The following is a 13,436-nucleotide window of genomic DNA, read 5'->3' on the forward strand; positions in this document are numbered from 1 at the left end:
TTCAGGAAAAAAACAATAACTCCCTTTAATATGTAATGAATCCTTTTCAAGTAACTTTTCTGATCTAATGTCTGTTACAAAACAATACTGTATACAAACACAAATGCTACATTAATGTAAACAAGATATAAAAATGATTCTTATGGTAATAAAACAAGCATTTACTTTAGTATTCCCCTTTTTTATGTGGATTTTCCTTTACCAACCAAGTTCACGGTAAAAATGTCAAAAGTTTTCAGAACAATATGGCAACGTAACATTCAGACACTTATGTTTTTTTCTTTTTTAGTCATAATGCTAAATTCAGTGGTTTGACGTTTCAACTAACTGGCGGAGTCATGTACATTTCAGCCATGCATTTTGATATTGCATTTATTTACGTAAAACCCTTATATTAATCTCCTGCATTTCCAATTTTGATACTGTCGGCTGCGGATCTCCTGACAAGTCAAGGAGGCAGAGTTCGGTCAAAAGATTCATGCGATCTGACCGCTTCTGTGTCTGTGAGAGGTTTGTGTGTGTACTTGTGTGTGTCTGAAAATAATAACGAACGGAAACGAACAGACGGTACTAAACAGACTCCTACTGCTGAAGCTAACACTCTTTCAAGGCATTAGTGAGACAGTTCCCGGGCTGGCGTGAGGACTAGTATAAGGTGGTGGGGAAGGCAGAAAGGGGGAGGGTCTCAAATATCCTATTGAACTCTGTTTCACAAGCCTTCCTTGTCGAGCGCTCAGACTGAGGAGGCAGGGAAGGCTGGGCAGGGAGAGTGGGACATGGGGGGGGAGAAGAGACGCGTAGCTTTTTTTTTGAAGAAGAAAAAGTCCTGCGCCCCCTCTCTGTGGGTCAATGTAACAGGCTCGTCGTCTGTGCATCCTTTCAGTCTGTCATCCCCAGAGTGGAAGGGTAAGGGGTGGGGCTAAGTCAGGTGGGAGGGGCAGGAGGAGCGAGAGAGGGGTGGGTGTGGCTGATGACAGGATGTGATTGGCTGGGGTAGGAGAGCTGATTCTATGACAGGATATTGGACATGAACTCAAAGAATCTTTTGGAGTACTGCTCTGGGTTTACGGTGGAGATCTCTGCCCCGGCCTGAAGGAGGGACAACATAGTTCAGTGTAAACATATTCACATTAGGAACATACAACTACAATTTATATCTAATAACTCATCTTCTCTTTGAAACTACTATATGATCTAGCATCTTTGCAGCCTAAACACTTGGCTTCATGTTTGGTCAAAGCTAGTCCATTACTCACCCCATGTTTCACAGTTTTGGCAGCATGTGCAGCTTTTTTCTTAGCATCGTAGTGTGTGAGGATGTCGATGATAGCCATGAAGTACACTTCTTTCTTCACAGCACCTACCACAAGGAGCAAGACAGTGCATAGGAGTATAAATAGCAAGTATTACTTTTCACTGTGCAGTCCCATGATGTCTGTTCTAAAATTAGTTTAATGCTCAATGTTAATTAAAGATGCACTATACAGAAATTGCTCCAGCATTTCCTGGTTGCTTACCCATCTACACACAATACACCATAATGACAAAGTGAAAACATGTTTTTTGCAAATGTATTGAAAATGAAATACAGAAATGTCTAATTTACATAAGTATTCACACCACTGAGTCAATACTTTGTAGAAGCACCATTGGCAGCGATTACAGCTATGAGTCTTTAAGGGTAAGTCTCTAAAAGCTTTTCACAACTAGATTGCGCAACATTTGCCCATTGTTATTTTAAAAAAATCTTAAAGCTCTGTCAAATTGGTTGTTAATCACTGCAAGACAACCATTTCCAGGTCCTTTTTTGCAGTATTATTTAAGTGACTTATTGCAAACAGGATCCATGTTTTGGAATATGTTTTATTCTGTACAGGCTTCCTTTTCACTCTGTCAATTAGGTTAGTATTGTGGAGTAACTTCAATGTTGTTGATCCATCCTCAGTTTTCTCTTATCACAGACATTAAACTCTGTAACTGTTTTAAAGTCACCATTGGCCTCATGGTGAAATCCCTGAGTGGTTTCCTTCCTCTCCAGTTGGGAAGAACGCCTGTATCTTTGTAGTGACTGGGTGTATTGATACACCACCCAAAGTGGAATTAATAACTTTACCATTCCTCAAAGGCATATTCAATGTCTGTATTTTTTGCATAACTATCAATAGGTGCCCTTCTTTGCGAGGCATTTCAGCTTTCAATTTTTTTTAAATATGTAAACATTTCGAAAAATATAAGTCCACTTCGACATCATGGGGTATTTATTGTGTGCAGGCCAGTGACAAAATCTCAAGTTTAATCCATTTTAAATTCAGGCTGTAACACAACAAAATGTGGAAAAAGTCAAGGTGTCAATACTTTCTGAAGGCACTGTAGATAGAGAGTAGCACACATATAGCACAATTGCATAAAAAAAAAATCACTTGACAAAAGTCAAGAAAGAGAGTCTCTTACTATCGTTGCTCTTGATTGCGTAGACGTCCACGGAGGGGTCGAACTCGCCAGGGCCAAAGAACCCACCAAAGTTGAGGGGGTTCCCAGGGCTGTCTGGAGGGGTGCCGAAGGAGCCGGTGAGTGCTCCTCCCATCCCATCGTTCTCATACTCCTCCTCCTCTCCTCCTGCCTCCACCTCCATCTCCTCCTGCTCTGCCCGGTCCACATCATGGATCCCCACCAGCAGACTGTAGTCCATGATCTTTAGAGTGGCCAGGAACTGATGTACACAAACAGGGGAGAGATGTCAGATATTGTAACAAATGTTCTTTTGGGAAATTTGGAGGACATTAAACTCACTATTCTTCTTCTATTTGTCAACCTAAAGTCATGTCTTTGTTCACAGGTACTTAGGTGAAACTGGTTGAAAGGACTAGAAACAAAACACAATGTGCAGAAGTCCATTTACCCGGATATTTTAACAATGACTGTAATGATAATAAAAACAACATCAAATCAAGCAGCCATGAGATGTCTCCTACCTCTACGTCGCGCTTTAGTTTCTCCAAGAAGTACTTCTTGTTGTCATCTCCTATCTGCAGCTTCTGGCCCTCGTTCAGAAAGTCGTTGTCCTTAAAGGTGGGGAGTTCCTTGGCCTGAGCAGAGTGATAGAAATTAGAATCAAAATATTCTGAGATTGGCACAAATGACAGAGGTCTTGATTTAGTTTCCACTCATTATCCTTGGATTGACTTTTTAGGAAGAACAACCATTTCAGGTGTTTCCTCTTGGTGTAATGGTTAAGACGTTGGGTTTCTCGATCGCGAGGTCCGCAGTACGACCAGTGACAATGGCTCCACCAGGTTCTGTCCGTCCCTAACGGGCATGAACCAGCAACCTTCTGTTCCCAACAACAACTCAGCACTCACAAAGCAGTATTTACGCACCGCTCTACAAAAGACGTAGCCAGGAAGGGAAATAACTACTTCTAGGTTTCAGAGCGGGTAATGTAACTCGCATGGTGGATACTACTAGAGCACACACAGCTAACTATTCCACATGGACTACACTCACCCCCTTTTGACTTCCCCCTCTGCGCAGCATAGACAGCAGTCGGACATGGCCCAACTGTGGATGTGTTATTTCATTTGTGCTTCATTATCATTAGATGGAAAAATCATTATTTCTGTACTTTTCTAAAAGTATTTTGGCCTGTAAATGAGTTTTGTTTTTAGCTGGTTAGTTTGATGCTTTTTTTAGCACGATCCACACAGTTATTTTTGGGGTGCTGTCATTGTGCCCCAACACTCCTCTCATCATCGTACATATGTAAAAGAACGCACCTTCTCTTTGTCACTGGCTTCCCTTGAGACCGTGGAACCCTGAATGAGAGAAAAAAAAAGATCATTCACATAGATGTAACAGAATGCAGAGTTAGAAACAGACATTCTTTGCATATTTGTTCCCCCTTTGTTTCTCCTGGACTTGACAGTATGGTTATAACATTGTCATACTTCAGAAAGCAGAACTGTTTCCCCCTGAGAATGCCTGGCAGCGACAGAGTTATTTGTTGTACGGGAAATGGTGTTCTGAGAGCCAATAGGCATGCACGCCGTCACACCTCTGTTCTCAGTGTTGTTGCCCGTGCACAAAGAGACAGATTTGCTGAGCTTTTCCACAACAGCAGCATTCTTAACCATTTCCCCTTCTAGATAATGCTCCAGAGTGATGCAGCGGTCTAAGGCACTGCATCTCGTCACTACAGTCTCTGGCTCGATTCCAGGCTGTATCACATCCGGCCGTGATTGGGAGTCCCATAGGGGGAGCACAATTGGCCCAGCGTTGCCCGGGTTTGGCCGGGGTAGGCCATCATTGTAAATAAGAATTTGTTTTAACCGACTTGCCTAGTTAAATAAAGGTTAAATAAAAAATGTAATAAAAAAATAATACATCACAACCATTGGAGCAGAAAATAGTCTGGAGGCTCAAGTTCTACTGGGAACCGGAATACTCTGCAAGCACCCTATGCATTGAGCTTGTTTCAAATGCCCTTAGCACAATGAGCGCTAACAGTGTTACAGCTGTAAGTGTGCTCCTAGTGCCCTACTGGAGTTAGTGTACTACCGGTAAGTGTTCTCTCAGTTGGTTCCCTCCAAGCTAGTGTGCATATCGACACCTACCTTCAGGTCGTACTTGCGGTGCACGGTGAGACGGTGGCTGAATACATTACGGGTCACCACCATGTACGTCTCAACCCCGTCCACTGTTAGCCGATACATGCCTAGGAACTGAGGGAGCAGAGTGCTGCCATGACACTCCACTATGAACTGGAGACACCCAATGGAGGAAAGGAGAGAGAGAGGGGAAAGAGGAAGGGGAATGAGTAATGCAAAGGAAACAGGGAGAGAGCTCCTGTAATGAAGTCGGCATAAATTGTTAGCTATTACAAAAGGATAGTCCCACCAAATTGAACAATTCACCGATATTTCTTCAGCACCACATTGAAAGGTCCTCAATATTTGAAGCCAACATGCTCCCTTCAACATGTATTAAGAGGCTGTATGTTTGTACAGAAAATATCTTTAAAAAATTTAAACGTGTTATATTTGTGTATGTGGTAACTCTCCCACCTGGTGGTACTTCTTGAGGATGTTGTGCATCTCGGCGATGTCTTCGCTGGACACCGTCTTGATGACGAAGCGGTGGTCGTAGCTGGACAGGAAGCGGTTGCCAAAGCGCCCCTGGGAGTCGCTGTTCAGCGGGGCGCTCCTCGTCAGAGAGTTCTGATGATGATCCACCACAGGAGGGAGCCCGGGGGAGAGAGACATACAGAGCAGAAAATTGAGGCTTTGACATGAATGAAAAGCCTATAAAGAATGTTTCAGAATTATTTCACGAGTTAGTAATGGATCAATGGATTTCATTTACATAGAGCTATTCCAAGCTAAACAAAAAACACTTCACATAGCGATCCATTCAGCAAGGCTACAAAGTTAGTCGAACTTAATGTAATAAACTATGCTTGGTATCGCTAAACACTAAAAACACCCACTGTTTACGTGTGAGAACTCAGTAAAAAGGGGACAGTGTTTTAGTTCTATATCAACAAATGCTGAGAAAGCCTTACTACATTGGGCTGAGGGATGAAATGCTGAGAAAGCCTTACTACATTGGGCTGAGGGATGAAATGCTGAGAAAGCCTTACTACATTGGGCTGAGGGATGAAATGCTGAGAAAGCCTTACTACATTGGGCTGAGGGATGAAATGCTGAGAAAACCTTACTACATTGGGCTGAGGGATGAAATGCTGATAAAGCCTTACTACATTGGGTTGAGGGATGAAATTCTGAGAAAGCCTTAGTACATTGGGCTGAGGGATGAAATGCTGATAAAGCCTTACTACATTGGGTTGAGGGATGAAATTCTGAGAAAGCCTTAGTACATTGGGCTGAGGGATGAAATGCTGATAAAGCCTTACTACATTGGGTTGAGGGATGAAATTCTGAGAAAGCCTTAGTACATTGGGCTGAGGGAAGAATTGGAATCTGCAATGAGTCAAACTGGGCAGGGAACAACAGGGAGTTCCCTCTGGTACTCTGATCTGCTCTCTCCTTAATTGTCCTGTACCCTTTTGACATTACTGAGCCGTGCCAAGCAAACGTCTATCCTCATTCTGTCTTTCAGTTCACTACTGTTAACCCATCCTCAATGGTCTTTCTCTTCAGTTAACCCATCCTATATTCTTCCCCTTAAATCGCCACACAGGAGACCATATTTTACCTGGTAATCCTGGTCATCGATGCAGAACCTCTCCCTCAGGTTGCGGAACACCATAGGGCAGTACTCTTTGAATTTAAAGCGGCTGGGCAGGTTTTCTCTGAGAGGTACAAGAGTGTTGAAGAGTGTTAATATAGAAGAGTGTGTTATGCCATTAGCATTCTGAGTGTTGATGTAATCTGAGGAATCATTGGAATAGATAACGGAAATGTGAGAAGCTCTTGACCAGCATACTAGAGGTGCTTCACTACAAGGATGATTTGCAATGCAAAGATGCACAGTTAAGTGTTCAATTCATGTTTTGACTACAACTCCAGTATAGTGTAGCGTAATAGAGATCGCCAGAGGCATAATCTTGATTTTACTTATGCAGGAAAATCAAAGTAAGGAATGTGATATATCAGAAGATGTGTAATATAATTATTACCAAGCTAAAATAGTCATATAATCATACAGTTAATCCGGGATTTAAACCAATTTTCTGTAAAAATAGCTTCTAAAATATACGTAAACACACCATTATTGTCTCAATTTGTGTTGTTTTCTTGGAGTGCTATTACATGACACAATATCAGTACTTGTTACATTACAACTTGTCTAAGTCCTATCATCAACTGATTTCAGCCAGTTTATGGCTGTGGATTGATTGCATTGTTTGAATGGAATGTTGGCACATTGGCAGTTCGTTTGAATAATGTATGGCATCATTCCTCTAAAACGGTCTGGCTAGCTAAATTCTTCAAATGCATTACTTTACACTATCTTATCACAGCACTGGCAAATCATGGTTGACCAACTCCCTGACCCAAATGGCTGACTGTTATCCCATCATATGAAGGTTCATGTCCATTCTATTATTCTAATTCTATAGTTAGTCCATTAGCAGAGTCAGAGTGTTGATGTAATCTGAGGAAGCCACTGGACTAGATAAAGCTGCTCAGTTAAGTGTTCAACTAATGTTTTGACTAGAACTCCAGTGTAGTGGGGATCGCTAGACCCACGGTGAGTTATATTACAGGTGATAGAGGAGCTTGATCTTGCTAGTGATTTAAAAGCACACCACATCATAAACCATTGGGCCAACCAAGCCAAAACCTTTTCTCTCCTAATCAGTAGCATAACATAGTGTTAACAGATTTCAGGTAGTACCGTACTGTATATTTTAGACAATGCAGCTAAATCGGCCTCTTGTTTGAGTTTATATGGGCAGTAATATGGTGTGCAGTAATATGGTATGGCAGGTTGCAAAGTTAGAACTCAGGATACCTACTTGTTAAATAGGTGGTTGTCCACTTTGATCTTACTGTAGGCTTTAAAATCATCAGGCATCAGCATTACTGGTACAGGCACGTTACTTAACTCGTTGATCTGAAACAGAGGGGAGATAGAAAGAGCAGGAGATCAGAATAGAATGGTAGAGCAGGGAAGAGGAGGTCAACACACTAATCCCCACACCAGACCAAATTGCAGTGAACCACTGTCTATTTACTGACAATCATTCACTTTGGACCAAAGTGAACTGACAGCAGTGCTCTCTGGCTGAGTCCCTTGTCACACTGTTGATCTTATCTACCGAGACAGATTCACTGTAAGGAACAGACTGATTCCCCGAGTGATCCTTCTTCATAGATTTATAAACTCCAGACAGTAAGAGGAGTGGCCGGGAGGGAACGTGAATAAACGCTTCAAAGAAAAAGGAGACACAGACATTACTAAAATAGGGGAGACATTTCAAAAGTTGTGGTGGAAGGTGGAAAGGTTATGCTCTGGTAGAGACTGTGTCCTTCAAAAGTATCATATTTATTTGTCATCAGAGGCATAGCTTAATGCCTTCAGCAGGCAGACAATCGATATCCTGACTATATGTTGGATTATGTCTAATCAACCTACACAAAGTTTGATGAAGGTGGTCCTTTGTCGCTCAGTTGGTAGAGCACGGCGCTTGTAAAGGCAGGGTTGTGGGTTCGATTCCTGGGACCACCCATCCGTAAAATGTATGCACGCATGACTGTAAGTCGCCAAAGATAAATGTGTCTGCTAAATGGCAGATTTTATTATAAGTATGAGGAAGGCTCATATCAGATTTGAAGATGTAGGCTATTCCCGGTGTTGGAAAGCCTGTAAGGCTGGCATTACCTACCATCAAGACTGAATCTGTTTTTGAAGGGAGTTTCAATTAAATCTGTATTTGGCTATATGCTCTGACTGACAAAGGTCTTCTCTGAGCAAAAGCTTAGCTTAGAACTGAATTCATCCAGCTTTGTGACTAGCAGAACAATGTTACGACTGACTACCAAGATGAAATATATTCTGGTTATGAGAGCTTTGAGGAGAAGGCTCTTTGACGTCTTTCTTGTAAATCGCCTAAATTAGCCTGCCGCCTACACCTTCAATCTACACCCAGCATCCAACACAAACTGAACTTGTCCACGATGATTATTGCAGAATGCGTCACAGGATGATTATTACAGCTTCACTAAATATGCTAATTGGTTAATTAAATGCCATTGTCTTCTCCATACAATAACTGTGTGTTTGACTATAGTCTATATTTATCCTTATCTTTCTTATATAAGGTATTGAAATATACATAAAAATAGGCTCACTAAAAACACAGCAAATAGAGGGGGAAATCAAGAATAATTACAGACAATAGTATATGCAAGATGTAATGTACATGTTAGTGTAGGCAACATATTGAAATGCATGCAAACATTGGAAGTGAAATTATGCATCAGCACTGTTATTCAAATGGTGAGTGAAGTGAATCAAAAACGGCAAGCCTGGGGCATCATATTCATGCCAGAGATATTGATCTGGAGGTGTCAGTCAAGCAGGGAAGGGGGTGTGTTCGCCTACTACCGCTGGCCACAAAAATGGAGCCTTGAAGCTCTCTGCAATCCATTTGGTGATCGCTGCATTCATATGAGTGAGAAACTTGATGCATTTGGTGAAAAACAGTATCAATAAAGTGTCTTTTAGGATGTGTTGAAGACACTGTCCATCCTTCTCCCACTCAAATTAGACTGTCAACCTATTCTTTTTATGGTTGAGTGTTCGAATGTGTACTTCAGACTAAACCACATTAAAATCAGGAATATTGGCTAGAATATCCAAATGTTAGATTTGCCGCGTTCTCATTCATTGATGCCTGTAAAATAATAGGCAGGCAGGCTGCGGTTGGGGCTCAATACAACCTGCTGCTCTCCAACAGTCACACCCCTCTCTGGCCTGCGCTAGACAGAATGCATGCTTAGGTTGGAGCAGTGATCACGACCTCCTCTCCTAACCAACTAACTTCAGACCACCAAACATCCCACAGAACAGAAGACGTTATGCAGCGTGTGCCAAATAATGCCTGCAAAGTGCGCGGGTAATGTCAAATGTTTATGTTCAACGTCGCAGCTATCTGCTGCACATTTTTAAAGCGCACGCGACTGGCACACCAAATAGCTAGATTGTTGCTACATTTATATTCCTGACCAGGGAGAATGGTGAATGAAGGGTTAACAGCTTTCACCTGAGCATAAGACTAAGTACCTGGCTAACACCCATACACTACAGACGATGGATGACTTCTAAAATTGGCTTTTGTCAATCAAGCAGCTGGCTATCGCGTTACCGTTAGCTAGTCAAAACACCACATAGACAAACAAGCTAGCTTGGGAACATGAACAAAAATACATTTACCGTATGGTTGACACCCCACATTAAAACGCTGAGAATAGGCTCACTTGCACGGAATAATTTCACTTTCTGTCCTATAAAATGTTTCTTTTTCGTCTTCGTTTTGCTAGCGCTCACCGGCGCAACGCTGGTACAGTTGGATGACATGTCTCCTGTTGGGAATAATTTAGGCAACGCAAGACAGCACTGTAATCAAACAGGCTAGCTGGGTCTTATCACTCCAGACAACGATTTTTTCAGTAAGAGCGTGATATCTATAAGTGCATTGTCGTATCCGCTATCCGATTTGCAGGGTCTTTGAATCAAATTAGATTATGTGGTAAATTAACGGGATTGCATGTTGCGCGGTCACCACCCTTCCTCCAGAGCAGGCCGCACGGTTTCAGTCCGGAGCGGCACACAGACCAGTTTCTGGCATAGATTGCTAGCCGGCCATCTAGCTACAGGCAAGGTTGCCTTTAGCTAAGCCGCGGTCTTCTTTGATAAGTAATACACTCTTGGTGGACGACTCCTCTCCTTTCTGGTGTCGTCTGCTACCCACAACGATTTGAGGTGATTTTTATTTAGAGGTTAGTAATCCCATTATGATGCGCCTGAGATTGTTGTCACCAGTTTTGGGGTCTCCTCAAGATGGCGTCTGGACTGAACATCGCAACGAAGTGCGCCCCCAAGAGGCAGAGAGTAGAAGCTCGTGCTGTAGTTTGGTACCTTGAAAGTGCGAGGCAGCGACATTTTGGTGAGTAAATCTCTGTGTTTGTAAAAGCTGCTGATGGCAAAATGAATACTATGAGTCAGATATCAGGATTTATAAGAGTAAATGTCTCATTCTAATTGAATGGCGATGAAGCAGAAAATGCATACATTTCATGTGTAGGCCTATGGCTGTGAAGCTTGCACTTTTTACAGTCAAATTGACCCGCAGAATTCTACAATAAATCCAATAATATAGTAATCAATGGTCTGTAGTAAAAACTTCAGGATTCTCTCTAGGGGAGCATTGTCTAGGGGGGCGTGGTATTCCGTCTAGGGATGGTTGTCAAAAATAAAATGTATGCAATGACTCCTTCATGAACAAATGTGGTTCATGTATAGAGAGGGGGTGATTTAGCGACTTATCAGCGACAGTTGTATTTTTTTTAAAAATGTAGCAAATACATTGTATATGGCAGGCGGCAGGGACTGAAAATAATATCACGTGACCACAATGGGCGGTCCTCTGACTATGTGGGGGGAAAAAAAGCCATTTTCTGGCGCTGCTGCAAAATCTAACGTTAACCGACTCAAAATAATTTACCTGTATCCACGTCGGGCGGTACGGGTGTTTTTTCATGTCAAATCAGGTAGGAAGCAAAGAAAAGCATCAATTGTTTTTATTCGCATAACGCGATGCACAGGTACATCAACTCACAAACTGAGGTACTCGGTGTTATGTTTGGATTCTCTCTTGTTCGTTTCTCATCCAGTCCTGTCACTGAATTTAAGATGGCTGCTTTGTTTCCCACTATCCATCTAAGCTTATTTTTCGTCTATCTTTACATAGTTTTTATTACATTTTTCTATAATGCATAAGAACCCACTGGTACAGGAGGGGCTCAATTGTGGGTCTTCTCGGGGTTTGGGGTACGTGCCTCACCGTGCACAGGAGGCCCCACTGGGGTAGTCGGGTCTAGACTACAGCAGTTCCAAACGTATTTTGTTACATTGGTGGATGGGTAATGTCTAAAAAACAACCAGGCTGTAAATAATTACTAAATAAATGGTCATATACTAGTAGCCATTCTGTGTAGTAGCTAAGACACTGGTCCATTACAAGAAGCATAACTGCTTCTAACAAAAACAAGTGATCCATAATATTATAGACAATATCCGTGGACCACATCAATATGTCAGTACACATTTTGTATGTGTAGGCTTTGTGTTTGAAAACAATTCAACAACAGCAGAAAAAGGTCACTAAATGTGTCATGTACTTTTAGTGGTTCAAATCTTGCTACTCAATAAATAATCAAAGTAATTCTTTGGCTGATGGTTGTTCTTTTTGCAGATCCTTCCAGATGGATAAAATGCAACCCAGTCGGCTAAAAATCACAGAGCTGAATCCTAACCTGATATGCCCACTGTGTGTGGGCTACTTCATCGATGCCACAACCATCGTGGAGTGTTTGCACTCATGTAAGATTCCTAAGGCCACTGCATTATTCTAAATGCATATGGGCTAGACTATATGGCCTATAAACTGATGTAGAAAAGGAATGTAGATTTACAATGCATTTTCTTTTCGTAAAAAGTCCTATAGTAAGTCACCTGCATTAAGTCTGTCTTCTTACTCCAGTCTGCAAGACGTGCATTGTTGCCTTCCTGGAAACCAACAAGTTCTGCCCCAGATGTGATGTGCAAGTACACAAGACGTGTCCACAGCTCAGCATCAGGTTAGTTACATTGCATGTGTGTGTGCGCGCACACGTCTCTCTCAGAGTACTTATGTTATTATGCATCTATAAGTGCAACCAACATGGTCTTATCTTTAGTATTTGGCTTTATCATTTACATATCCTTTCTCAGGTCAGACAAGACTCTACAGGACATTGTATACAAGCTGGTGCCTGGATTATTCAAAGGTAAGCCCATATCTCTTGAGTAAGGGGTTTTCTATACAAATACTGAACAAAAAATATAAACGCAACTATTTCAAAGATTTTACTGAGTTACAGTTCATAGAAGGAAATCAGTCAATATAAATAAATTCATTAGGCCCTAATCTATGGATTTCACATGACTGGGCAGGGGCACAGCGATGGGTGGGCCTGGGAGGGCACAGGCAAATCCGGGGGGGGGGGGGGGGGGGGTTTGGCGGAAAACTCATTCGGATTGGCTCGGCCTGGCTCCCCAGTGCCCCTGCCCAGTCATGTGAAATCCATAGATTAGGGCCTAATGAATTTATTTAAATTGACTATATATTTATGGTTTTGGAAATTATGCAGACAATTATTTATATATAGATATATATATATATAGATATATATATATATATAGCTGTCCTCAAGGCAAAAGGTGGCCACTTTGAGGAATCTCAAATATAAAAGATATTTTGATTTGTTTAACACTTTTTTTTGGTTACTACATGATTCCATGTGTGTTATTTCATAGTTTTTATGTCTTCACTATTATTCTATATTGTAATGAGTAGGTGTGTCCAAACCTTTGACTGGTACTCGTTTTTTTTAACCACAAATTTCTTGTTAACAAACTATAGTTTTGGCAAGTCGGTTAGGACATCTACTTTGTGCATGAGACAAGTAATTTTTCCAACAATTTCTTAGTGAATTATAAGTGAAATAATCTGTCTATCACAATTCCAGTGGGTCAGAAGTTTACATACACTAAGTTGACTGTGCCTTTAAACAGCTTGGAAAATTATGTCATGGCTTTAGAAGCTTCTGATTGGCTAATTTACATAATTTGAGTCAATTGGAGGTGTACCTGTGGATGTATTTCAAGGCCTACCTTCAAACTCAGTGCCTCTTTGCTTGATATCATGGAAA

At 41.6% G+C, this 13,436-nt stretch overlaps 2 protein-coding genes across 4 annotated transcripts in view; one reads left to right on the top strand and one right to left on the bottom strand.

The window, feature by feature from the left end:
- On the bottom strand, nt 1–10,533 carry LOC115208669 (phosphatidylinositol 5-phosphate 4-kinase type-2 beta). 2 transcript variants are annotated; one of them, XM_029776909.1, is made up of 10 exons: nt 9,898–10,533; nt 7,478–7,575; nt 6,211–6,307; nt 5,061–5,213; nt 4,611–4,757; nt 3,774–3,812; nt 2,973–3,086; nt 2,452–2,710; nt 1,257–1,360; nt 1–1,089 (listed from the first exon to the last, which is right to left on the bottom strand). In XM_029776909.1, exons 1-10 carry the CDS (start codon nt 10,039–10,041, stop codon nt 1,009–1,011), a joined length of 1,236 nt encoding a protein of 411 aa, XP_029632769.1. In that variant the 5' UTR covers nt 10,042–10,533; the 3' UTR covers nt 1–1,008. The 2 variants fall into 2 exon arrangements, with proteins under 2 accessions (XP_029632769.1, XP_029632768.1); XM_029776908.1 differs by having other exon boundaries at nt 1,257–1,363.
- The window catches only part of LOC115208670 (polycomb complex protein BMI-1), a 17,526-nt gene continuing 14,592 nt past the window's right edge, over nt 10,503–13,436 (top strand). The window contains exons 1-4 of one of the 2 annotated variants that reach the window (XM_029776912.1): nt 10,503–10,630; nt 11,939–12,066; nt 12,227–12,323; nt 12,457–12,512. In XM_029776912.1, the coding sequence (XP_029632772.1) occupies nt 11,949–12,066; nt 12,227–12,323; nt 12,457–12,512 (271 nt within the window). In that variant the 5' untranslated portion in view covers nt 10,503–10,630; nt 11,939–11,948. Of the gene's footprint in view, nt 10,631–11,099; nt 11,235–11,938; nt 12,067–12,226; nt 12,324–12,456; nt 12,513–13,436 lie in introns of those variants that run through there. The other variant, XM_029776911.1, reaches the window with a different exon arrangement.

Source organism: Salmo trutta, chromosome 14 (genome assembly GCF_901001165.1).
Source record: "Salmo trutta chromosome 14, fSalTru1.1, whole genome shotgun sequence".
Classification (NCBI taxonomy): domain Eukaryota; kingdom Metazoa; phylum Chordata; class Actinopteri; order Salmoniformes; family Salmonidae; genus Salmo; species Salmo trutta.